This window comes from Miniopterus schreibersii (assembly GCF_964146895.1).
Source record: "Miniopterus schreibersii genome assembly, chromosome: 4".
In the NCBI taxonomy this organism is placed as follows: Eukaryota; Metazoa; Chordata; class Mammalia; order Chiroptera; family Miniopteridae; genus Miniopterus; species Miniopterus schreibersii.
In genome coordinates, this window is record NC_138105.1 from 28004895 (window position 1) to 28030997 (window position 26103).

General features: G+C 54.1%; 1 protein-coding gene across 7 annotated transcripts; it reads left to right on the forward strand.

Annotated features, from left to right (window-relative positions):
• The first annotated feature begins 481 nt into the window (after positions 1 to 481).
• Positions 482 to 11269, forward strand: FGFR4 (fibroblast growth factor receptor 4). Of its 7 annotated transcripts, none has more exons than XM_081134103.1 (18): positions 482 to 516; positions 3368 to 3510; positions 4125 to 4388; positions 4478 to 4558; positions 4666 to 4832; positions 5335 to 5458; positions 5987 to 6177; positions 6314 to 6452; positions 6785 to 6978; positions 7081 to 7226; positions 7315 to 7436; positions 8646 to 8756; positions 8841 to 9031; positions 9407 to 9529; positions 9609 to 9679; positions 9913 to 10050; positions 10349 to 10454; positions 10552 to 11269. In XM_081134103.1, exons 2-18 carry the CDS (start codon positions 3402 to 3404, stop codon positions 10696 to 10698), a joined length of 2424 nt encoding a protein of 807 aa, XP_080990229.1. In that variant the 5' UTR covers positions 482 to 516; positions 3368 to 3401; the 3' UTR covers positions 10699 to 11269. The 7 variants fall into 7 exon arrangements, with proteins under 7 accessions (XP_080990229.1, XP_080990228.1, XP_080990231.1 ...); XM_081134102.1 differs by lacking the exon at positions 482 to 516 and adding an exon at positions 620 to 751; XM_081134101.1 differs by lacking the exon at positions 482 to 516 and adding an exon at positions 1144 to 1344.
• The last annotated feature ends 14834 nt before the right edge of the window (positions 11270 to 26103 follow it).

Here is a 26103-nt window from a genome sequence, read left to right on the forward strand (position 1 = left end):
CTAGAGGGAGATCTTTCCTGGAAGGGGACCACAAGTGCAAGGGCCCAGAAGTAGGGTGGGAGCAAGGAAGAAGTGGAGACTCGGGCAGGGGGCAGGTCATGACTAGCATCTTCACAGGAAGCTATTGGACAGTTGGAAAGGGGTGGTTCTGGTTGGTATAGTCAACCACAAAATACATACGGAGTCGGAGTGTATTTTAATATCGCTCTGAAGGTTGTGTAGAGATTTGGTGGGGATGGGGGCAGAGGCGGTGTGCTAGCCACGACGTGGCGACGGCGCAGACAGAGCCAGGCCGGGCCAAGATCTGCAGAGGCGGGTGGGTCAGCACTGCAGGGTCTTGTTCCCCGAGGGCTGTAGAGCAGGAAGGGGAGAGTATAGACTAGAACTTCGAAGCCTGGCCTGGGTGGGGCCAAAGAGGCGGAGTCTGGGGGGGTGCTGCGGCCTGGGGCGGGGCCCTGGGGTGAGGCTCATCCCGTCGGCCGCTCCGCCTTATTGGGTTCGGGGACTGGTATCCAGGTGGGTGGGATTCTGTGTCACCCGCAGCCGAGTCGCAGTCGGGATCGAGCGGGTCCAGGAGGGGCGGGGCCCGAGGGGGGCGGGGCGCCGGGCCGCCCGCCGCCACGCGGCTGTCGAGGGCGCATTCCCAGCTCTCCGGCCCCGGGCGGAGGAGCGCCCTGGCTGAGTCCGCGGTCCCCGCTGGGCTCGGGGGTCGGGCCTGGCCGGAGCTGGACCCGGGCTGCAGAAGACGCAGGTGAGCCGGGACCCTGCGCCGGGAGCCGGCGCGCGGAGGCTCCAGGTGCACCGGGACCCGGTGCGGACCCAGGCTGCGCTCCCAGCCGCCAGGGGGCGAGCGGCGACGGGGCTTCGCGAGCTGCCCCCTCCCAGCACAAGGGACCCGGGCGTCCGCTCGGCAGGGGGGTGGAGGGGACGGTAAATCAGTAACCCGCAATGCACACAGGGCCTTTTGTCCCGCTCCGTCCAAAGAGCACCCTGGCCGCGGAGCTGGTTACTCATTGCCCACCCGGGCGGGGGCGGGCGCGGGCGCGGGCGCGGGCAGGCGGTCCCTGCAGCTCCCCCTGGGGACCCGCCGACTTGCACCTCCCCCCGGGTGGCTTTGGAGGGGCGGGGGAGAAAGAGCGCGCCTGTCCCTCAGCTGCTGGAGCGTCCGCGCTCCCCGAGTGGAGATGAGAAAGCTGAGGCTCCTAGGGGTGCAGTCACTTGCCCAGGGTGCCCCAGCGCTGAGTGCGGGAGATTGACAATGAACCCAGGACTGCCTGGTGCCAGAGTCAGACACTTCTACCCCCTGTCCGCTTGTGACCTTACTAAGGACCCTGAGGTGATGAGGTCAGGGTAACCTGGAGGTGAAAATATAACCACGGGCCTCCCCACCCCATTCCCAACAGGAGCTGTGGACCCAAAGAGCTGAGCTCCCTACAGAAGAGAGTGGGGGGGGATTTTACAGAGAGGGGGCCACGGAAACTGGGGTGGGGGCAGAGAGGGTGGCATCTGAGGCAGGTGGAGAAGAGAAATGGGGGCACAGAGGTATGGTCAAGAGAGAAGATACGCCCATTTTTGAAAGCCAGTGGCTTCAGTGCTGTAAGTGCTGAAGGGGCAAACTGTGCCCAAAGATTGGTCCAGGCAGGGAGGGGCCTAGGATGCTGCACAAGCAGTGTGGACAGGATCCCACTGGACACAGGCAGCCATTAAGAACTTGTAAGCTGGTGGCGAGGGGGGGTGACATGGCAGACTTGTAATTTTTAAAGCCTTGTTGGAGAATGGAGGCTGGAGAGGCCAGGGAGATGTTTGCAAAGGCCCAAGCTAGAGATGACTATGGCCTGCCCTGGGTCCAGGCAGGGCGAGGTGGGATGGACTGGAGAGGGACTGAAGAGGTAGAATGGACTGGAAGTGGGGCGGGGGTGAGGAGAGGGGATGAACAGACATAATGCTCCGGCTGCAGGGACAACCCTGGGAAGAGGGAGATAATGGCTTTGCCTAGGACAAGCTAAGTGCCCCTTGGGGGCTGTGGCTCAGGTGGGAGGGAGGGTGCAGTGGGCTTCCTGAGTAAGGTAGATCCAGTGACACCAGTGACACCCAACTGTTACCCAGCCCCAGGTAATAGCGAGTAGATCCCTGGGGCTACACTGCTCACCCTCTTCCCCCGCCCTAGATGATGCTCAGGTGTGTGAGTGTTCGTCTGAGGATAAGGAGACATCCTTGGTGGCGTTTTGAGGAGGGTCATGAGATGGGGTGGGTGTGTGCATCACACCTGGCAGGAACTGGAGGTGACTGGCCCAGAGCAGACCCAGGGTGACAGTTAGGGTGGGGATGGGAGACTATTCCAACATTCTATGTACACAGTCCCTACATACATTCTCTTTTATCGTCAAAGCAGTCCTGTGAGGCCAGACATAGCCAAGGACATGCAAGTTGGTAAGAGCTAGAATTTGAACTTGGCTCTGTCAGACACCAGAGTCTACATTCTTTTTTTTTTTTTTTTAATTTTCACCCAAGGATATTTTTTCCATTGCTTTTCAGAGAGAGTGGAAGGGAGAGAGAGAGAAAGAGAAATGTCGATGTGAGAGACACATGGATTGGTTGCCTCCCTCACGCACCCCAACTGGGGGCCGGAGATTGAGCCTGCAACCGAGGTACGTGCCCTTGGCTGGGATCGAACGCGGGACGCTCTAACCACTGAGCAAAACTGGCTAGGGCCAGAGTCTACATTCTTTACAAGAACCTGCATTGCCTCAGATGTAGTTGTGGGGACACAAAAAGCAGAGGTATTCCCAGGATGCAGTTCTGGTTCAGAATGAGGAAGAACTGCTGGCCATGGAGTGTGCTACCTTGTTAGTAGTAAGCGCACTGCCACTGGAGATATCCAAAGCTGGTCATGGGAATGTCAGCAATGCTAATAAGGAGTGGGGATCAGATCAGATAACATCCAGATGCTGAAGTTTGGCCTTGTATTATATTTCAGATTTTTTTTTTTTTCTCTTTAGAAATAAATTCATTTATTCAGCAAAAAATAAATTATGTGTGCTAAGAGTAAGCAGAAGATATGTCTCCATTCTCTGTTTGCCTCCAAGGAAAAAAAATCCCAAAACTGCCCTTTCTGTGAACTTCTGCCAAGGTCTCAGCAGGACCAGTGGAGAGCAGGAAGCCCCGCCCCACCCCCTACACAACCTACTGTGGGGCGGCCTTGGGCTCTGCAACAGCAGACTTGCTTCCAGTCTGCCCTGCTGCTGCCTGGCGGGGGGCTTGGACAAGTGACCAGCGATTTCTTATCTCAGTTTCTCCATCTGCAAAAGAGAGGAATAGTGCCAGCCACGGTGCATGGGAAGCAGGAGCTCTTCTCCCTCCATTTCAGGAACTCCGTCGGTGGGAAGCCCAGCCGGGGCCCCATGAGCATCAGGAAGAAGATGCAGTTGCTGCTGACCCTGTTGGGGGTCCTCCTGAGGGCGCCCTGGGCTCTAGCTTTGTCCTTTGAGGCCTCTGAAGAAATGGAGCTGGGTATGACCTCTAAGGTGGGAGAGGGTGGCAGGAGTGGGAAGAGCGGGCACCAAGAGGGGACTGAGCAAAGCTGGAGAGAATCCTGGACAAGGCCCTGAGGAGGTGGCAGCAGGACAGGGCCCAACCATTGAGATTCAATGTCTGGCCCCCAGAAAGCATCCACCTATCTCTGTGTCCACAAGAGAGGACTGGCCTTGCAGGGCCCAGGGCTCTGAGCTGGGCTGCAGAGCTAGTGGTGAGACCCCTGGATGTGTGTGTGCGTGTGTGTATGTTCTCTGCACTGTGTGTGTGGCCTGGGAGGCCCAGGCAGCACATGTGTTATATGCCCTGGAGTGGTATGGCATGTGCCTTATAGCATGTGCCTTGTGTGTGTGTGTGCGTGTGTCATGTTCAGCCCAGCAGGTGTGTTACACACTATATGATGTGCGTCAAAAGTGTGGCCTTTGCCCTGCGCGTAGCGTCTATAGCATGTGGTTGTGTACATGTCGAGGGGTAGTAGGTGTCCAGCATGTATTTGAGGTGCGTGTGCCCTGCATGTGCAGCATGTTCTCTGTATGTGGGGGCTGCCTCGGCTGGGGCTGTGGGGCTCACTGACCTCTGCCCTTGGCCCACAGAGCCCTGCCTGGCCCCCAGCCCGGAGCAGCAAGACCAGGAGGTGACCGTGGCTGTTGGGCAGCCTGTGCAGCTATGCTGTGGGCAAGCTGAGCGTGGTGGCCACTGGTACAAGGAGGGCAGTCGCCTGGCACCCACTGGCCGGGTCCGAGGCTGGAGGGGCCGCTTGGAGATCGCCAGCTTCCTACCCCAGGATGCTGGCCGCTACCTCTGCCTAGCACGAGGCTCCATGTTTGTCCTGCACAATGTCACCTTGGTTGTGGATGGTAAGGGGGTCTGGCAGAGGCTAAGGGGTACCTAGGGAGAGACTGTCCCTGTCCTGGACCTCAGATATCTCCCCCTGTCTTTGACATAGATTCCTTGACCTCCAGCAATGGTGATGAGGACCCTAAGGCCCACAGTGGCCCTTCGAATAGACACGTTTACCCACAGCATGGTCAGTATAAGGACTCATTTCCCGACCTCTCAGTGGGTCCCTGAGAAGAGACCTGTGCGGAAGCAGGTATGACTATACTGGGGCACTGAGTCCTCCCTTCCCTCCAGCACCCTACTGGACACACCCCCAGCGCATGGAGAAGAAACTGCATGCAGTGCCTGCTGGGAACACTGTCAAGTTCCGCTGTCCAGCCGCAGGAAACCCCATGCCCACCATCCGCTGGCTCAAAGATGGACAGGACTTTCACGGGGAGCATCGCATTGGAGGCGTTCGGGTGAGTCTCTGGGTCCCAAGGCCATCAGCTCCTCCACTTTCACTCCCCCATCAGCCCCCTCATACCTATAAATCAACCCCCCAGTTCCTTCTCTAATAAAGAAGGCCTCTGTGTGGCCCCAGAAGAAGTACTAGACTGTGGATTTAGACAGCTCTGGTTCATGTTTCCACTCTGGCAAGTGACTTAGCTCCTCAGCTTAGATGACTGCATTTGTAAAGGAGGAAGGATCACTGACCAGCATCAGTAAGTTTAGGCAGCTCATTGTCATGGTGAGACCCTGCAGGGTTAACTCCAGGCTGTAATGAGGAAGCTGAGACTCAAAGGGCAAAGACTGGCTCAAGGTGGCACAGCTAGAAAGAGGCTGAGCTAAAACTCAGGGCTCAGGCATTTCTTAGTCTTCTCCTTTGTCCCAAAGTCTCTGGCCTTGGCCTGCCCTCTCCCACCCTACTCCTCTCATGCACATGGGTCGGTGGCCCCTCGTGGACACTTCCCCTGCCCCCAGCTGCGCCATCAGCACTGGAGCCTGGTGATGGAAAGCGTGGTGCCCTCAGATCGTGGCACGTACACCTGCCTTGTGGAGAATTCGGTGGGCAGCATCAGCTACAACTATCTGCTGGATGTGCTGGGTGAGCGGACGGGCAAGCAAGGCAGTGGGGGGTGGAAACCCAGAACTTGCCCTCAGGTAGGGCGCAGTCTGGCAGGCAACATGGACTCAGTCATAGATGACTCACTCAAGCTATTCAAGTGTCCTGGTGGGTCTGAGGGAAACACAAGGGGTAATGTGGGCCTGGAGGAGCAGGGATCGGCCAAGAAGAAAATTGGGAAAGACATCGAGGCAGAGGGCACAGGCTCAGTAAAGGCGTTAAGTATAAAGAACACAATGCATTTGTGGGGAGATGTATGCCTGGCGTGTGACATTTTAGTGGGAAGCCAGGCTGTGAAGGGTTTTGAATGCTAGGCTGAGAAATTGTCCCTGACCCCAAAGGCAATGGGGAGCCATGGAAAGTTTAAGCAAGGTAAGCAAGAGACAGACAAGGTCTAAGCTGCGTATCAGGAAGGTCCCTCCCTTGAGCTGGGGGGAAGTTGGAGGCAGGTGACCAGGGTGCTTCTGTGGGTGCCACTGGTCAGGGTTGACGGCCCGGCCCGGCCCCCAGAGCGGTCCCCGCACCGGCCCATCCTGCAGGCAGGGCTCCCGGCCAACACCACAGCTGTAGTGGGCAGTGACGTGGAGCTGCTATGCAAGGTGTACAGTGACGCCCAGCCTCACATCCAGTGGCTGAAGCACATTGTCATCAACGGCAGCAGCTTCGGTGCCGACGGCTTCCCCTATGTGCAAGTCTTGAAGGTCCAGCCCCTGTGGTATCTGAGCCCTCCCTTCCCTTCTCCCATGGGGGGAAGGGGAGGGTGATTGCCAGCTCCCTTGCTGCCACAGTGTGGCCCCAGGCCCTGCTGTGACCCCTGAATGTCCCTCCCATCCCCAGACAACAGACATCAATAGCTCAGAGGTGGAGGTCCTATACCTTCGTAACGTGTCGACTGAGGACGCAGGCGAGTACACCTGTCTGGCTGGAAACTCCATTGGTCTCTCCTACCAGTCAGCCTGGCTCACTGTGCTGCCAGGTGAGCACCTGAGGGGGCCAGGAGAGGCCGCAGGGTCCTACTCTGACCCAGCAGTGGGCTGTGCCCTGCTGGGTGGGCATTGTCCCTTGGCTTGTGGGATCTAAGTTCGGGGAGTGGCATGTGGTTTTGTGTGTTGGATTCTGCATGTAGCGGTCCCTCTGCATTTCGACATGTGACTGTCAATGCAACCCAGACTATGTGGGACTGGATATAATTAATGTTCTTGGTGTGTGCACCCTGTGTGTGTTGGGAGCTGTGAGGGCCTGAGTTAGAGGATGTGGGGCCAGCCACCTGACCACTGACGGGTCAGTTATGTGTCTGTCTGTGGACAGAGGAGGACCTCGCATGGGCAGCAACAGCACCTGATGCCAGATCCACAGACATCATCCTGTACGTGTCGGGCTCTCTGGCTTTAGTGGTGCTCCTGCTGCTGGCCGGCCTGTATCGCGGGCAGGTGCTCCATGGTCGGCACTCCCGGCAGCCTGCCACGGTGCAGAAGTTGTCCCGCTTCCCTCTGGCCCGACAGGTACCATGCCATCCCCACCCCCATGTCCTATAGTAAGGCTCTCAGCCTGCCATCCCACCACAGCTCAGTGCCAGCAGCCCAACCAAGTCTCCCACTTTGCAGTTCTCCCTGGAGTCAGGCTCCTCAGCCAAGTCAAGCTCGTCCCTGGTGCGGGGCGTCCGTCTCTCCTCCAGCGGCCCCCCATTGCTCGCTGGCCTCGTGAGTCTAGACCTCCCTCTGGACCCGCTGTGGGAGTTCCCCAGGGACAGGTATGCTGTGCAGAGTGAGGGTGTGGATGCAGGCTCCAGGCAGGAAGGATGCCCAGACGGTTGAGGCTTCAGCTTCCTTGATTTCTAGGCTGGTGCTCGGGAAGCCCCTGGGCGAGGGCTGCTTTGGGCAGGTGGTGCGTGCAGAGGCCTTAGGCATGGACCCAGCCCAGCCTGACCAAGCGAGCACCGTGGCTGTCAAGATGCTCAAGGGTGAGTGTAGTGGCCTGGGGGAGGTGCTGTGGCCTTGGGACTAACAGAAGAAGCTCATAGTGCTATCAGGGGGCCAGGAGAGGCTGTGAGATCCCATCTTTGGGCCTGGGACCCAACTCTGCTACTGACCCTAGCAAAGTCATTTCTGAGCCTCAGTTTCCTCACATGTCCCTATCTCTGAGTCCTAGGTTCATGAAAAGTGCCTGGTGCATAAAATCTTACCCATTGGGATGATGGTGACTATAAGGATTTGGGGTTTAATACTCCCTGTTTGCCCTGGCCCTATGTAAGCTTTGGCCTCAAGTAACCTTGTCAGTCGTGTAGGACTCCACCTCATTCCCCCCAAATCACACCCTCAGCCTCCCCTGGGGCCCTTCCCAGGTCTGTCCTGTTGTTTCTACTACTCTAGAACAGCCTTTCTGCTTAAATTCAGTCCCAGTCTCCAAGCAGGAGCCCCAAGGTGCTCAGGACACACCTGGAATCTACCATGGGCACTTCTCACTGCTGTCCCCCAGGCCCCTCTACAAGAGTGGCCCAAACTAGTGTCCTGTTCTCCCCCCCTCTCCCTCCCTCCAGTTCCCTCCTCTCTGCACAGCTGGGGCCACCTGGCACTTTCCCGGAGGCAGAGATTGAGAAATGTGCATTGCAAGGTCTGGTGGGGAGGGTATGTCATTGGCCCAGGGCCACAGGTCAACCCTGAGGGCCCAGCCCCTATTCCACAGCCTTCTTCTAAGCCTCCCCTAGCTGTGCCCCACTGGCGGCTCCCTGAATTCCCAGGCCAGATGGACGCCAGGCCCTGGTCAGACAGACCTCAGGGCGCCAGCCTGCTTTCCGCCCCCAGGAGCTCTCACCCCGTTCAGGGACTAATGCCAAGCCCTACAGACAAGCTTCCTTCCTGTTCAGAGCTCTTCTCCCTCTCCTGTTTCCTGGTCCCCTCACTGGCAGGCTTACCTCTCTTAGGGCCTTGATCTTGTTGCATCCTCACAACTGCTGTGAGAGGTAGGGCTGATACGTTGTCCCATTTTATACACTAGGATCCCGAGGTTCAGAGAGGTTAGGTGACTTTTTCAAGGTTACACAGCCTAGTGGGGACTTGGGCCCAGACCTTCCTGACTCCTGGTCCAGCACTTCATGTCCTATCCCCTACCCCACAGCCTGCCTTGTGGCATGCAGTGCCTTGTGTAGTCACCCTGGCTGTCGCCCTTGCAGATAACGCCTCTGACAAGGACTTGGCAGATCTGGTCTCTGAGATGGAGGTGATGAAGCTGATCGGTCAACACAAAAATATTATTAACCTGCTGGGTGTCTGCACCCAAGAAGGTGGGGTGAAGTGGGCCCAGGGTGGGGGCAGGTGGAGCATGGAGCACAGCCTCGGCAGCCTCCCTGTCTCCCTCACCTTTGCAGGCCCCCTGTATGTGATTGTGGAGTGTGCTGCCAAGGGAAACTTGAGGGAGTTCCTGCGGGCCCGACGCCCCCCAAGCCCTGACCTCAGCCCCGATGGGCCTCGGAGCAGTGAGGGGCCCCTCTCCTTCCCTGCCCTGGTCTCCTGCGCCTACCAGGTGGCCCGAGGCATGCAGTACCTGGAGTCTCGGAAGGTGCGGACAATAGGCAGCATTCCGGTGGGCCGCTCCCAACTGCTCCATCTCCACATCTTTATGTGCCTGGCATTCAGTGTCTCCAACGTCTTCTCTCTCCCCTTTCTCATTACCCCAAGTCCCTCTGTAACCCCTCTTTCTGTACATAGATGACAATGCATGTCCCATTCCATCCTCACATACTCCCTAACGCATAGGCAGGGCAGGGGAAGAGGCCATATGAGGGACTGAGGGCCCTGAAGTTGGACTGCTCAGGTCTCCCCTCTCTGAATCCTGACTTCCTCATCTATAAAATGGGTGATGATCCCCACCCACCAGGGTCACTTTGAGATGCTGTGTGTCATAATAGGCTTAAGTCCTCTGGCCTTTCCCTAGTGCATCCACCGGGACCTGGCTGCCCGAAACGTGCTGGTGACAGAGGACAATGTGATGAAGATCGCTGACTTTGGACTGGCCCGTGGCGTCCACCACATTGACTACTACAAGAAAACCAGCAACGTGAGGGAGGCAGGGCAGAGTTTGGGCGGAAGGGCAGGACCTGTGGGACTGGCATCAATGTCCCTCCTCTCCCTTCCAGGGCCGCCTGCCTGTCAAGTGGATGGCACCAGAGGCCTTGTTTGACCGAGTCTACACACACCAGAGTGATGTGTGAGTCCTGGAAGGTGGGGGTCCTGAGTGTCTGCCAGGATCACTGTCCTATCCCACAGAAAAGGCAAAGCACTTGCCCAAGGTCACATAGCCCTGGGATCTGAGTGGGACCAAACTCCAAAAAAGCTCCTATCCCCAGCCCCCTTGGTGGATCATGCCCTCAGGGTCCCCCATCCCAGTCCCAGAAGTAGGGAGCGAAGCTGTGCCCAGCTGAGCCCTGGTCCTGCCTTCAGGTGGTCATTTGGGATCCTGCTGTGGGAGATCTTCACCCTCGGGGGCTCCCCGTACCCCGGCATCCCCGTGGAGGAATTGTTCTCATTGCTGCGGGAGGGGCATCGGATGGACCGGCCCCCGAACTGCCCTCCAGAGCTGTGAGGCCATGCCCTCCCCTCCCCACTTCCCACTCCTCACCCTCTGCTCCGACTTGGTCTCAGGGTCTGGCCCTAGGGAGTGGTCAGCACCAACTCACTGTGACCACTATCTCCTCAGCCCAGGCCTGGTGGGGAGGTCCTGGCTTGGCTTCTGTGCCCTTTCACTGAACAGCCCCACCTACTCCTCATTAGACCCCCTTCCCCTTCACCACATCTTCCTCACCCTCCCACCCAGGGCAATGAGGTCCTCCCTTCACTCAGGCCTGTGGGTCCTTCTGACTCTGCCCACCTCTCCCAGGTATGGGCTGATGCGTGAGTGCTGGCATGCAGCGCCCTCTCAGAGGCCCACTTTCAAGCAGCTGGTGGAGGCTCTGGACAAGGTCCTGCTGGCCATCTCTGAGGAGGTACTCCTCCTCTCCTGTCCTGTGACCACCCTCTGCCTACTCCCCTTGGGCTTCATCTGAGCTGACTGCCAGGGCTGACCAGCACTTTTCCCCACAGTACTTGGACCTCCGCCTGACCTTTGGACCTTACTCCCCTGAGGGTGGGGACGCCAGCAGCACCTGCTCCTCCAGTGATTCTGTCTTCAGCCATGACCCCCTGCCACTGGGGCCCAGTTCCTTCCCCTGTCCTGGGGTACAGACTTGAGCAGGGGCACAAGGTCATGTGGGCAGGACATCCAGCAGCCTTGGGCCTCCTGGCTCTGTTGAAGCCTGGTGGTGCTTGACCTGGGCAGCCCCAGTCCAACTTCAAGGTGCTGTCCCAGATCTCTGGTTCTGCTTTGGGGAGATCTGTTCTTGGTCCTGGGGTCCCTAGTTGAGGCCTCCAGGTCTGGCCTTGGGTTCCCAACCCAGAGTTTTACCCTAGTTTCAAGGCCCAGCCCTTGCCCTGGGAGTCATGGCCCCAGCATTCTAATAGCCTGAATGTAGAGTTCTGCTTGGCTTCCTGGGCCTTGGCACTCAGTCCTGATTTCAGGGGTTTGGCTGAACCTGGCTGTAGGGCTATCCCAAACCTCCCTGCTTCCCTACATCAAGAGAGATCTTGGGCCTCTGAACCCCTTTTCCCCAGGCCTCCCTCACGTCTCCTCTGCTGCTTGTCCCAGCATCTTGGTGGAAGGAGCATTGGCCCCTGTGTCCTAGCTGAAGCTGGAAGCCTGCCAAAAACAGAAGCAAATGGCCTTTTATAAATTATTTTTTTGAAATAAACCTCCTCGTGCCTGATGTCTTCCTTGCATTGGATGGAAGGAGAACAGAGTGGAGGGATCCCCAATTTGAGAGTTCTGCCTAGGTGACAGAGGACTTGGGTTCACACCCATGTCCGACTGCCTCAGGGTGAACCTCTGTCTTGGTCTGTCTCACTGGCACTGCCTTGTGTATGTGATGGCATGAACGAGCACTGTGGGCAGAGGAGTCCACACAGCACCATCCACCAGGCAGGACTCGTACCCTGTACACATGTGTGACCTGGGGCTGTTGCCAAGGGAGCTGGCAGTGCCCCTCCCCCATCTGCTCAGCATTAACCAAGCTGCCAGTTAACGCAGCGTGAAAGCCCCAAACCCAGCTTCGAGGCTGCCGCCTGCTCCCACGCTCTGCCGCTCAGGCTGGGAGCTTGACGGGGCCGCGCCTGCCCCGCCTGCCCTGGCCGGTCTCCCCAGCAGCAGCTGGTTGCTGTCCTCCCGGCTGGACTGCAGCTGTTCCTGCCTGCCTGGTCCTCCCCGAGGGAGCCCCCGTGGCCCTGTTCTCAGATGCCCTGGGGGGGGGGGGCATAGAAAGGATCAGCTTCCCAGGGCTCTGAGCCTGGAACCTTCCTCGGCCCCATCCCAGGGGTTACTGCTGCAATCCAGCCCCTGAACCATGGGGTGGGGGTTCCTGACCCAGTGCCTGGATTTCTCTCCTGCCCTGTCCTGGCACAGGACTGTCCAACCAAGACAGACCCTTGTGGAGACCACATGGACTGGTTCCCATGGCTTCCGGTGGGGTGACAGCTGAAAATACATAAAGGGTCAGAGAGATTGGATATAAGAATTTGGGGCTGGGCCACCCTGGAAGACTGAGCAGCACCTCGCGGCCATGTTTCTTTCCTACTCTGGATCTCCTCATTCCCCAACCATGCCTCCCTGACTCACCATGTTCCAAATTGAACTACTCATCTCCCCCACAAAAATGCATCTTCCCCAGGGCCCCCCATCTCAGAAGGCACAGGCCAGAAACCAGAGAGTCATCCCTGACCACCTCCTTTCCCTCAGGAGCCCCATTCCTGAAGGAGGTAGAAAAACAGCAGACTTGAAGCCAGAAGATTCAAAGCCTGACACTCCCAGTGCTCCCAGGCCAGTGCTGTCACTTCTCCAGTGGTCACTTGCTTCACCAATATGAGTGCCCTGCGTGCATCTCTGGGCTCAGGTTTAAGACTAGAAGAGGCTTGGTTAAGCACACGCTTGGGGGAAGACGCCAGGCAGAGTTCACACGGGTTATACGGAGTGTTTCACTGAGAACTAGTGCTTGGGCTTTGCAGCAGCCTGAGGTCCCCTTTGCAGCCCAAGGTCCCCTTCACTCAGATTCCCCTACAAGTGGCTCCAGTGGCAGCTTCCTAAAGCAATTCTTGGCTTATGCACCTCCTTCATTTGAAAACCCAAACTGGCTTCTTGGAGCCCCTAAACTTTCTGACTGAGCCCCGCCTCCAAACTGAAGTCTTCCCCTGACTGTCACTGGTCAGTGACTATGTCCTTCAACCCAGCCAATCACAGGAGAGGCAGGTCCCTTTGAGCCCCCTGGGGAAGGAAAGAGTCGGTTGGAATAGCGTGTAAAGACTAGGGGGCGAGGGGGGAGAGTCCCCATTTCCCACTTCCCCACCGTGAACCCACTGCCTTGTCAAGCTCAGCCACCCACCGCTTTCCCTTACCACAGCCTCACCAGATAAAGATTATGCTTCCCAGTTGATGGTAGAGAAACAGGGATGTCACAGTCCAGGGTCACAAGGATGGTGCTCCAAAGAAGGAGGTGAGTTGACACCCCACCCCACCCCAGGTTCCCAGTGGGTCCTGTGCACATGGGAGACCTGAGCCAGGTCACTCAGAGTGACAGGGGCAGGTGCTGCCTGGTAGGTCCCAGGGGTCAGGAGGGGCTCAGCTGCCAACTCTGTGCCCCCTCCCTGCCCACCTCCCTGGCAGGCACACGCTTGCTGGGGCCCTTCCACATTCCTGGTGTCGCATGTAAGAGGGAGACAGATGCTGCTAATTCCCGTGCAAGCTGGGCTGCCCCACCTCCCCTCCCCAAGCCTGCTCTGGGCAGCACAGCAGCAGCTGGAGCCTGGGTCCTGAGTGGCCTAGCCTGTGACACCAGCCATAGGAGCCTGTAGAAAAAGCATTGGTCACCTCCAGACTCTGCCTCTTGCTGACTGAATTTATCAGTCAAGATTCTGGTGAGGGCAACAGATAGACAGCCACTGGGATCTGGGAGCCAGAGCCCAGGGACAGGAGGCTGCTGGGAGCAAGGGTCAGGTGGTCCACAGCACAGGACAGGGGCTGCTATGACCGAAGTTACCCTCTGAGCCTGAAACAGGAATGCTGCCACGCCTGGAGAGTGGTTTTAAGTGCTCTGTCAACAACTGGGATTAGCAGAGAATGGCCCCAGGGCCAGGCTGCCAGGATCCTACTCCCTCCTCAAGGCAGCCGTGACAGAAAGGCATCCTTGTCCTGTTGCCCAGATAAGGACAACTGAGACTCAGAAGGAGTAAGTGACCAGGCCGAGGTCACACAAGAGCAAGTGGGAGAGTCAGTGCCTGTGACCAGGTGCCCTGTCCCACTGCAGAGCTCATTCCCACAGTCCCAGTAGCCCAGCTTTCCAAGGACCAGGGGAGGCTCTGGGTTTGCAGAAGCGGGGACGTTTGTTGATGGAGTGTCCACACAAAGGGGTGAATGGACATTCAGGAAGCCCAGCATTTTGGGCTCCAGCCCATGGCCTTTGGTTCCTGCCACCTAAAGGCCCTCACACGGGCTGTTCCTTCCTGGGGAACACTTCTCTCCCCTCGCCTGGCCAAGCCCTCCTCACCCTTCATATGTCATTCAAACCTCATTTCTTGGGGTGGCCTTCCCCAGGTCCCTGCCAGGTTGGGTCTCCCTTCAGGCTGAGACCCCTATTCAGAGGCGCTCAGCATTGTAGAAGGGGATGCTCTCAGTCTCCTTCCTGCAAAGAGAGCACCAGAAAGCCAGCACTGCTAGGATGGATTTTCAATCAGTCCTGAAACCTCAGCATATTTCCACATTTACCTGGAGGCCCTGGACTACTGGCTCCCACCCTAGAATCTCCTATGGGGTAGGTCTGAGGCAGAGCCTGGAAACTTGCATTTCTAACATGTTCCCAGGGAGTACAGCTGCTGGTCTGGGGGCCACACTTCAGGAACCAGGATTTTTAAAGAGGTGTTACATGTTCAAGGTTGAAACAACTCAACAAAAACTCCAATGGCATAAGAGGTTTCCAGTGAAAAGCAACCCCCCAGCGCCCACTCTCTCAGCTTCCCAAGGCCAACTGTCCCCATTTTCTGAGTCTTCCTGCATGCTCCCCCTCCCCCAGCTTCATAGCCCTTGATCCAGTTTAATGGCTACTGTCCTTGTTCCCTAAACTCCCACCCAGGCTGCATCTGGCAGAACTGATGGGCAGTAAAGTGTTGAATAAAGGGACGAAGGAGACCCATTCCCAGGTTCAGACACACTCAGGTGTGCACACTCAGCCACACTGCCTGCCCCTTCCCACACTCAAGACTCAAATTGGGATGGGAGACACCTCCCTCCCCTCCACCTGCTGTAGGATTTAGCCTAATCCCAGAGGGAGGCAGCTGCAGCTCTCTCTGGGGGAGAGGGCTCCCCTCCGGAGGAAATCTCTTTTTATTCTCTTGCTGCAGAAATCTGACCTTCCTTGGCACCTGGGCTCCACGGCTGGGGCCTGTCCCCAAGAAGTGACTGAGGAGGAGGCGTGAAATCACCAACAGCTGAACTCACCCAGCCTTCCCCCAATATCCTCTCCAAATCGGTGGCTACTCACATTCCACAGCGCCAGCCCCTTCCGGCCCCCCAGTGCCAGGTGCAAGGTCTTGTGCTGGCACTTTGGGCCCAGCCTGACCGGGCCCTACTGATCTCACCAGCTGACCCTTAGGGTATGACTGTGGGCTCCTTACAGCTCTCCAGGCCACACCTGTACCCTTCAGGTCTCAGCTCAATTAGTGCCCCTCCAGGAAGGCCAGTCTGACCTGGAGGCACAGCGCAGGCATTCCACCTCCATGCATGACTGGAAGGACCCAGTTATGTCTCCCTGTCCCACCAAGGGCAGGGGACTCTTGGGATCTCTTAGGCTCCATCTCTAAGAATGCAGGCCCAGCGAGTACAGATGGGGCCACACTAAAGCTTGTCAAATGACTGAGTGACGTGGTAAGGGAGATGATGAGGCTCCCTTTCCTTCCACAGCTGAAATCAGGTCCCAGAAACAGAGAGTTGGCTGGCAGGGCTGAAACATCAAGACCCATATTGGGCCTGGCCGGGCGTGGATCAGCGGTTGAGCGTGGACCTAGGATCCAGGAGATGGAGGTTCGATTCCTTGTTGGGGCACATGCCCAGGTTGTGGGCTCTGATCCCCGGTTGGGGGTATGCAGGAGGCAGCCAATCAGTGACGACTCTCTCATCATTGATGTTTCAACTCTCCCTCTCCGTTCCTCTCTCTGAAATCAATAAAGATATATTAAAAAAAAAAAAAAAAAGACCCATATTGTACAACAACTCTAGAACCTTCGAAGAGGGGTAGCTCTCAGATTCTGGGGGGGAACAGAGATTATTATTATTGCTGGAGGACCCACTGCATGTGCTGAGGGCTTTACCAACAGAGCTGAGTGTTTGTCCCCTCCCAAGCACCCCTTGAAGACCTAAATGATGGATGGCCTGGAATTCTCTCTTTTCTTTTTGGCCTGGAATTTTCTAGAGCAGCACTATCCAATAGAACTTTCTCCAATGATAATAATGTTCTATATCTTGCTGTCCAAGACAGTAGCCACTAGCCACATGTGGCTACAGAGCACTTGAAATGTGGCTTGTGCAACTGAGGAATTGATTATTGTAATTAATTTAAATATTAACTTAAAGAGCTGTGTATTGACAGGACAACTCTAGAGCCTTCACAAAGGGACTGCTCTGGGTGCACTGGTGGGGGGAATCTCCAACTCATACCACTGAGGGGAAATTTTGAGGTACAAGCAGTGTGCATAGTGCACTCTCACCCATGTCAAATTTGTGCCCAAGGACGTAGGGATGCAATCACTTGGGCAGATGGTCACAATGGTTGCTTCTGGGGAGAACTAGGTGGCTGGGGTCAGAGAAGAAGGGGACCTTTATTTCTTTTGACATGCATTACTTATATACAAAAATTGAAAATCTTTTTCCAAAAAAATACCACAGAAGAAAATTATTCCCTCTGAATACACACCAGCTTCCAAAGCTTCCTGGCCCCAAAATCTCAGGTTGCCCCAGAGCTAGCTTTGGAGCCTCTGAGGCCAAGCACCCTCTGCACAGCCACACTGTCCTCCTGCCCGCTTCATACACCAACCCAAACTGGAAGCCAGGCCCACCAGGCTAAGCCTGAGCTGACCCCTGCTCACTCCCAAAACCCCCTGCACACCCCTCCTCCATCTAGTCTCCAGCCCCAGTGACCTTCCTGTTTTTCCACCACCCTGAGCTCAGGCAAACCTCAGGGCCTTAGCACTTGCAGGTCCCTGCCTGCCTGGAATGCTAGTCCCCTGGTTCTTCTGGCTGGGTGTCAGAACTGTGTCCTGTATTTTTGCCATAAGCATAAATATGTTTGCTGTGAACATCTTTGCTGCAAGCATTTTCACCACAAGCATTTTATTTATTTTTAAATATTTTTTTAATTGATTTCAGGGAGAGGGAGAGATAGATAGAAACATCAATGAGAGAGCCATTGATCAGCTGTGTCCCACATACCCCCTACTGGGGATCGAGCCCGAAATCTGGGCTAAACGGGAATGGAACTGTGATCCTTGTTCATAGGTCGACACTCAACCACTGAGCCACGCCGGCTGGGCTCCACCACAAGCATTTTAGCCCCACAACCAACTGGCCTTAACAACTGGTTGACAGTTTGGTTCACATTTGGCAGACAAGGTATTGAAGGCCGTTGTCAGTTTGGTTTCCTTCTCCATGGACAAAGTTCTTGCCACCACTTCCATTTTTATATTACATAAATCTTAGCCCCCATAATGGTCTTTACAGCGATGAGTAGACCTGATGGTCTTAAAATAGTGAATATTAAGGACTAAGAATAATGCAGGATTGCAAAGCTCCTGGTCAAGCCGGAGTGAACACTCTACTCGAAACTAATGACATACCAGTTTACAAACCCTTAGGTCAGCAGAGTCATCCCTCCCACCCTAAACACTCAACCCAGCTATGCAACTGCAAAAGGTGACTACAGTCTTCAGGGAGTGTTCATTATCGATTCTTTAGTTGGAAACTGACACTCTGCTTAACAAAAGACGAAACAAAAAAGGAAAAGTAGCAAAAAAGGAAAAGTGCTACAGTCCTCCTGAAGGAAGACAAATCGACAAGCAGAGAAAAAAATATATAACACTATGAATGAGAGACTTCAACGACGATGTATTTTCACTTTTTGCCATAAAGTCTTTTCAATTTTGTGATGAATTTTTCATATTTCATCATGTCCTTTTTAATGTCTCTCTCTTTTTGCTATTTTATCTTTTACAGAAAGATTGCCTCATGGGCAATTAGTTGTACAGCAAAAATGTGTGTGGCAAAGATGTATGTTTACAGCAAAGATGCTTATTGTGCAAATACCTAGAGCCTGTCAGAACAAAGGTCACCTCCTCGGAGTAGCCCCTCCTGACCACCCCGGCTAAAGTCCCCTCTCTGTTATTCCATATTTTAGCCCCTTGTTTGTTTTCTCCTGTCATTACCTTATTTGCTCACTCTTTACCGGCTGCCATCTCCCTGGAAGGTAAGCTCTGAGAGGCCGGGGGGCTGTCCTGTCCACAGTGTACCTTGAATGTGCTCCACAGATGCTCACGGAATGAATGTATGTTGAGTGAATTTCCCAAATTCAAAGTTCAAATCCCAGGCTGGCGAGCTGATCTCAAAGAGGATCCCCACACCGTTTAGGAACTGGAACGGTGCCCTCCAAACATACGACAGTGTATTTAATGAACCCTGCAGTGTCCACAGAGGGACAGTCAACCCCTCTCATCTCCTGACCTGGGGCCTAGTCCTGATGGGGAGCTGAGAACCCAGAGAGGGCTCAGGACTGTCACTGTCCTTGAAGTACCGTCAGGCTTGGGGTGTCTGCTTGTAAATAGCACTCCCCCACACTGTGTCAAAGGCAGCGTGGGCACAAGGGCCAATATCTAAGGAAGGCCAGCAAATCCATAAGAAAGAGACAGCCACCTCCGAACAATACAGAGAGGATACGATGCGGTGATTGACCGACAAGGAAACCTAGAGGTTAACAAGCACATGGGGAGATTCAAAAATAATGCGAGAGATGCTCTCACTTTGCACCTATCAGACTGGCAAAAGTTAGAAAGCTAGAGAACACACGACAGGAGTCACAGGGCTATGGGAGGCCTTCCTGGACTGCGGGCACAGCCATCCCGGAGCCGTCTGGGAGCTTTGTATATAAACACATGCCCTATGATCTAGCAATTTTGCCCTGAATATATACCCCAAATCCTCACATATGACCAGGTGGGGAAAGTTGGAGGAGGGGTTGGAGGCAATCAGGAGTCCACTGAGTGGTGGATGGATAACATGTGTAGAGGGCCATTGGGCAAATAGCATATAGCTACATGGAGGGACCTCAGACTCCAAGGGTTGAGTGGAAAGCGTAAGAAATAGAATGAGCTCTAAAGCACAAAGTCATCTGCATGAAAGAAATGGTGACAGCCCTGGCTGGTGTGGCTCAGTTGGTTGCACCAAGAGGCTGCCAGTTCCATGCCAAGTCAGGGCACATGTCCAGGTTTCAGGCTCAATCCCCAGTAGGGGGCATGCAGGAGACAGCCAACTGATGTTTCTCTTTCCTCGATGTTTCTCTCTCTCTAAAATCAATAAAACATATTTTAAAAAAGAAATGATGACAGAAAACATAGCTTACAAGAACAGTCAGCAAGATTGTCTGGGAGGTAGGATGACAGAGTGGGGAATGAAGACTAAAGGGAATTAAAAAACAAACACAGGCCTGGCCAGTGTGGCTCAATAGTTGAGCATCGACATATGCACCAGGAGGTTGCTGATTCGATTCAGGGTCAGGGCACATGCCCAAGTTGCTGGCTCTATCTCCAGCAGGGGGGCATGCAGGAGGCAGCAGATCAATGTTGATGTTCCCTTCTCATCGATGTTTCTATCGCTCTCTCCCTCTCCCTTCTTGTGTCCCTAAAAATCAATAAAAACATTTAAAAAAAAAATCAAAACACAGGAATGAGGTCCAGGAGCAGCAGGAGCCCAGGGGAGGGGTCAGTGATGCTTCCTGGAGGAGGTGACCCAGGTGCCTATGTTGAGGAAGAAGGAAGAGCTAGCCAGAGAGAATAAGGGGGGTGTGTGTGTGTGTGTGCGTGTGTGTGTGTGAATGTTGAGGGCCAGAAGGCACAGTAAACAAATATTTATTGAGCACCTACTGTTGGCCTGGTGCCATCTAGTCATTGATTTACCCTGTGATGAAGACAGGCCCTGCCCAGGTAACTCAGTTGGTTAGAGCATCATACCAATACGCCAAGGTTGTGGGTTCAATCCCTGGGCTGAGCACATATAAGAATCAACCAATAAGCCTGGCCAGCATGGCTCAGTGGTTGAGCGTCGACCTATGAACCAGGAGGTCGTGGTTTAATTCCGGGTCAAGGCACATGCCTGGGTTGTGGGTTTGATCCCCAGTGGAAGGCGTGCAGAAGGCAGTGGATCAATGACTCTCTCATCATTGATGTTCCTCTCTCTCCCTCTCCCTCTCCCTCTCTCTCTCTGAAATCAATAAAGACATATTTTTAAAAAAGAACCAACCAATGAATGCATAAATAAGTGGAACAATAAATTGATGTTTCTCTCTTTCCCTTCCAAATTAATAAATGAAAAATTAAAAAAAAATAATAAATGCCCAGGAAACTGCTGACTAGAATTAAACACAGGCTCTGAAGGTCAGTTGGCTGCAGCTGTGTCTACAATGGGGCCTGATCCCTGACCTGGATCAGCAAAGGGTTTCATGAGGAAGTGATATTTGAGTTGAAGGAGGGGAGTGCTTGCCCTTGTGATGAGTGGGAGGAAAAGCATTTCAGGCAGATGGAACAGATTCTGCAAAGGTCTGGAGGCAAGCAAGAGTGGGGAGAATTTGCGGCACTCCAATCTGGCCACGTGGACAGTGCACATACAGTACAGCATAAGGGAGACCATGGTGCCAGATGAAGCCACAGCACAGTGAACCTTACAGGCTGCAGGATTTCATCTTCTAGGGGTGTCAAGACACCAGAGAGTGGGGGCTGCTAGTGCAGATGTAGGGAGACAGGCAAGAAGATTGTTGCAGTGTCGGGTTAGAGACAGAGCTGGGAACTGGGACAGCACTCACAGTAATGGTGGTAGGCAGGAGAGGAAGGTGGTCAAGAACTTGCAGGCGAGAAGGGGCCAGGTGGAGTCCACGTGAATGCTTCAGGGACCAGAGGAATGGTCCGTGGAGGTGGCCAGGGGAGATGGTGGCGAAAATTTAAGTCAGATGAGCTCTGCTTGATCCCGACACCCCCACCACCCTAACTCCCCATCCTTATACCTAGCATCCAAACCACCCCCAATCCCATCCCTTGGCCTCCGCCTCTCCTTTCCTCTCTCTTTCCTGTGCAGAAATGTGCCCTGGGAAGGGTCTCCAGCAAGGGAAGCTGAGCCGAGGGGACACACTGGGGTGATGGGGCCACCTACTGGCAGCCACAAGGAGTGCAGCATCCCACTTGAGCCACGTGTGAAGTGGGGGTGGGGGACCTTGGGCTGTACCCACAGAGGTTTCAGATGGGGAGCCTGTGAAGAGATGTCTTGCCCTGCTGGTGCTGATCGGATCATTCCTGAAGGACTGTTCAGTTCTGGGTGCTCTATTTTTCAGAGTGATGCTGATAAGCTCTTCTCCACCCTACCCAGCAGAATAGTTGATGGGCAAAACTACTGTAATTACCCCTGCTCAAAACCCTCCCACAGCCCTCAGGATTGGGTCCAAACTCCTTAACACACGTTAGAATTTAGCCCTAGCCTTAGGCACACCTCGTTCTCCTTAGTTCCAATCCTTCCCTTCACCTTCCCCCCTCCCCCATCCTTTTGCACTGATTGCTCTCTCTCCTCTTGGAACACACCCACTCCCTGTTGGTTTTCTTCTTTCTTTCTTTCTTCTTTTTAATTGTTGAGAGTATGACTCCTCTTTACCGCCCTCCACTCAGGCCCCTCCCAGGCCCCGGCCTGTTCATTGCCCGGGTCCATGAGCTGTGCACATTTGCTTATAAGTTCTTTGGTTAATCTCTTCCTTCCCACCTTCCCTCTGAGATCTGTCAGTCTGTTCCATGCTTTCATGCCTGGGGGCCCTATCTTGTTTGTCAATCTATTCTGTTCCTTAGATTCCATATACGAGTGAGATCATTTGGTACTTACCTTTCTCTGACTGGCTTATTTCACTTAGCAAAACTGTAGAACGCTTCATGAATTTGTGTGTCATCCTTGCTCAGGGGTCATGCTAATCTTCTCTGTGTTGTTCCAATTTTAGTGTATGTGCTGCCGAAGCGAGCACTCCCTGTTGGTTTTCCAAACTCCTGCTCCTCTTTCAAGTCTCAAATTCCCTAGGCAAAGAGAGGAGTGCTTCAGGCAGTGAAAACAGCATGTGCAAAGGCCTAAGATGCCTTCAAGGAGATGGGATGAGACCAGAGACCAGAGAGGTTGATAGAACTTCAGGGCTGCAGCAGCAGACCCGCACGGCTCATGGGCTCTTGTGAAGGGCGAGTTCCCAGTGACGAACAACATTTTCTGCACCAAAGGACATGATCAGACGTGTGCTTGGAAAGTCCCATAAGAGGTTGCCAAGTGAGAAAGGCCCTGAAGAGGCTGGGGTGGGCGTGGGGAGAACAGGCATGGGTTACATAGGTGAGAGATGACGGGGACTTGGGCCCCTGAGCCCGGGCTCTAGCCTCCCTAGGGGACCTCAGCTTACTCCAGTGTACTCCACACCCTCCCCACTTCTGTTCCAGGGGGTGTTAGGTCCCCAATCACTGCCTGCCCCTCGAAGCCAGCACTTGCTCCTTGTGGGAGTGGGAGCGGCCACCTCAATTTAGAAAAGGACAGCATGTTCAGGTTCGAAGTTGTTAAGTTGGTAGTGAGTGACAGAGATGGGATTTGTCTGCCTCGCCCACCATACTAGGTGGCCCAGCAGTTACAGGCAGGGCTCTGTCACTTGATGGCTGTGTGACTTCAGATGGATCATGTCATCTTCCTCTGCCTCAGTGTCCTCTTCTACAAAATGGGAGCAATCCTAGTAACATGTTCTATGGGGTTTTTGAAGAGCATACAGAATAAATGCCCATAAGGGCCCTGCACAGTACCAGGCACACAGTAGGTGCCGGGAACTTTACATGCTCACTGGGGAATGCGCTTCAGGCTTCCGGATCAGGAGGAGGGCAAAGGGAGCTCCAGGAGGGCTGGGAAGGGAGGAGAAAGCAGAGGGAGCATCTTGGGGTAGGTCCGCAGCTAAATCGCCCTGAGCTCCAAGCACAGAGCAGGTGTCAAGGGCACCGGCTCTGAAGGGCCTTGAGAGCTACCCTGGAGAGCCGCCAAAAAAACCCCACAAAAGTTCTGGAGTCAGAGAAGGCACAACAACTGCCCTCAACCCAGGGGTGGGATACTTTCCCCTCCACAGATGCCAGCACGGGCTTTGGAGGCCCAAGGGGGCCTGAACGGCAGAAGAGAGCGCTGACAGCGGGGAGCATTTTCTCAGTCTTCAGAGAATGCCAGAGTGTCCAGGAAGCCAGCCCTTCCCAGGCTGGACCACCTCCCCTGTGTAATTCCCCAGCTAGTCACACGGTGGCGATAGTTCACCACAAAAGTCCTGGTTTTCCGCCAAGTCTTTCAGCCAAGTACCGATAGCGCAGGCCCAAGGCCTTCTAGGTGCCTCCAAGAACCCTAGGGAGAATTCTTGCATCATCTCTGTGAGACGGAGTCTATTCATATTCCCAACTTCCAGGTGGAAAGGAGGACTCCGAGAAGTCCAATACCATAAGATCATCCAGCCAGAATCTGAACCCTGATCCGTGTATCTCCCAGTCTGGCTGCAGTAGCTGCCTATCCTAGGATGAGAGTGTAGTTCTGGCTCCTGCCTCCAGCACTGGGCAGTGCTGCCTTTGCTGGGCTGACAGACAAGTCAGGCTTGGCTGTGGAATATATTTCTCTTAAGTCTGGCTCACTTACTCAGCTTTTGCATTGGGAGTGGCATGATGGGACAGTCCCCTTCCCCGAAGCAGAGAGAAGTCCGACTGAATGATGAGGCAACTAATATTGATTGAGCACCTCCTCTGTGCCAGACACTATGCCAGACACTCATGACACGGACTCGGCACACAGTAAGGAAGCACTCACCTTGTGCTGGTCACAGGAGACACGGTAACCCCAAGCTTTTGGCACACAGCAATAAAGAAATATTTATATACTTATTTTATATAGAAAGATATAATTAAAAATACATTTATGTTTTAAATGAGCACTCAATAAATATTTAGTGAATGAGTGACCTTCCTTGAGCCTTAGGCACCCCTGAGACATACAGGTAGTGAGTTTGGAGCCTTGTAACAAATCTAGGCTAGAGATCGAGGTTCAGGCTTTGCTGGCATTTAGGGGATGCCAGTGACAGAGTAGACTGGTCCCTCAGGGAGACTGGGTAAAGGACCAGCAAAGTGAGCCTGTTTGCCAGACAGGAAAAAGAGGAAAGGGGAGGCAAGCCCGTGACATGGGGCATGGCGAAGGGCTTGTAAAAGAGATAGGAGAACAGAACCAGGCAAGAGTAGAAGTCCCTGGAAACCTTCTTAGTTCCAAGGGTCAACAGAGTCAAATGTTGCCTGAAGTGAACAGCAAAGATTCTGAAATGCCACCAGATTTGGCCATGAGTGGGACTGTTAGTGACCAGCCAGACTGCCTGGGGTGAGAAAGGAGAAGAGGAGAGGAGCCCAACAGCAGTATAGGGGAGGAGCAGAGCCTGGCTGGAGGGGCATTGGGATTTTTCTCTTAAAAGGCAGGAGAGATTACGCCATTTGTGGTCTGCCAGCTTGGAGCAACAGGAAGGGCTGGAGCTCCAGAAAAGCAAGAGGAGAAAGGTGCACAAAAGACAGAGAAATTCCTGGCCCAGTAGCTCTGTTGGTTACAGCATCATCTTTTTATTTTATTTTTTTATATCTTTATTGATCAGCTGCCTCCTGTACGCCCCCTACTGGGGGTGGAGCCCACAACCCAGGCATGTGCCCTGGCCCTGAATGGAACTGCCGTCTCCTGGATCCTAGGTGGATGCTCAACGGCTAAGCCACGCCGGGTGGGCTACAGCATCATCTTGATATGCCAAGGTTGCCCTGTTTGACCCCTGGTCAGGGCATACATAAGGAACAACTAATGAATGAATGAATAAGCGCAACAACAAATCCTTCTCTCCCCCACCCCTTTCCTCCCTCTCTCCCCTTCTCTCTTTCTCTCTCTCTCTAAAAAATCAATAAATAAAATTTAAACAACAACAACAAAAAAAGGCAGATGAAGCATTAGGGTGGGACCCAGAGCCCACCAGGAGGGCCAGCCCAGGCCTCTCCTATCTCTGCTCTTTCTCAGAGCCCTGGGGCAGAGCTGGAGGTGAATTGGGATAAATAGGAGTTACGTGCCAGTGGAGTCGCTAGCTGGATTTGGGGCATCCCAGACATGACTAGGTATTGGAGGCCTTTTCTGGGCATGGCCCTGCGGTCATGGATCACTGGTAGGGCAGATGGCAGGGTCCAGCGCCTGACCTGGGGTTATTGGTCTGCGGGCACCACCCGACCCAACCGGCCAATCAGAGGCGCTCTCCCAGAAATGCTGCCTCAAGTGTGGCCCAAGTGGAAGCTGGAGCTGTGGTGGGGCTGTCCTACGGGACAGCTGGGACCCTTGTGGAACTCCTGGGCTGAGGATGGGCCTTCCAGCAACCCTGCCCAGTTCCTGCAGACCCGACTTGCCATGACCCTGTGTCCTTTTGCTAAATGCCTGTCTTCTCTCTAGCCAGCTTCTGCAGCTCATCCCGGGTGTGCCCAGGCAAGTCCCTTTTGTCAGGACTGGTTTAAAGTGGTGATTGTGAGGAAGACAGAACCAAGTTCAAGCCACTCATCATGTGACCTATACAGGTGTTTAACATTGTTGAGCCTCAGGTTCCTCATTTGTAAAATGAGACTGTTAAATATGTACTAGGTGTTTTTGTACATGGTGAGCTCCCAAAAACATTGGTTATATATATACATATATATTCACATATTTTAAGATTTTTTAATTAATTTTTCAAGAGGAAGGTAAAGGAAGAGAGAGAGAAAAACACTGATGTGAACAAAACGTTGGTCAGCTGCCTCCTACAGGGCCCCCGCCAGGGATCGAGCCTGCAACCCCAGAATGTTCCCTGACCTGGAATTGAGCCAGCAACCTTTTGGTGCACAGGTCAAAGCCCAAGCAAATGAGCCACACTGGCCAGGGAGCCTTGGTTATATTTTTTATTGTTATTGAATCGCCTACCCTTTAGGAACTCACAATCCTCATCACACACAGCCTCGTGTTAAGGCTAGTTTTTCTTCCTCTTTTACTAGAATGTAAACTGCTTGTCAGTAGGGATAGGCCCCTATGCCTTTTTAGTTTTCCAGCTCCACAATCCCTTCACTTGGTCTCATAAGGGTGAATTTAACCTACAGAAACAGTAGTATACAAAATCATGGGATTTATAGCGTAGAAAATCTCTGCAGTTAGGTGGTGATATTTATAATGCAACAGGGGTGTAC

What these genes read in the sequence shown, in the direction of transcription:
- FGFR4 (XM_081134101.1), top strand. Translation starts at nt 1,259, where the DNA reads ATGAACCCAGGACTGCCTGGTGCCAGAGTCAGACACTTCTACCCCCTG. An exon ending in CCGAACTGCCCTCCAGAGCT is followed by an intron (nt 10,051 to 10,348) that starts GTGAGGCCATGC and finishes CACCTCTCCCAG; the next exon opens with GTATGGGCTGATGCGTGAGT. An exon ending in TGCTGGCCATCTCTGAGGAG is followed by an intron (nt 10,455 to 10,551) that starts GTACTCCTCCTC and finishes TTTTCCCCACAG; the next exon opens with TACTTGGACCTCCGCCTGAC.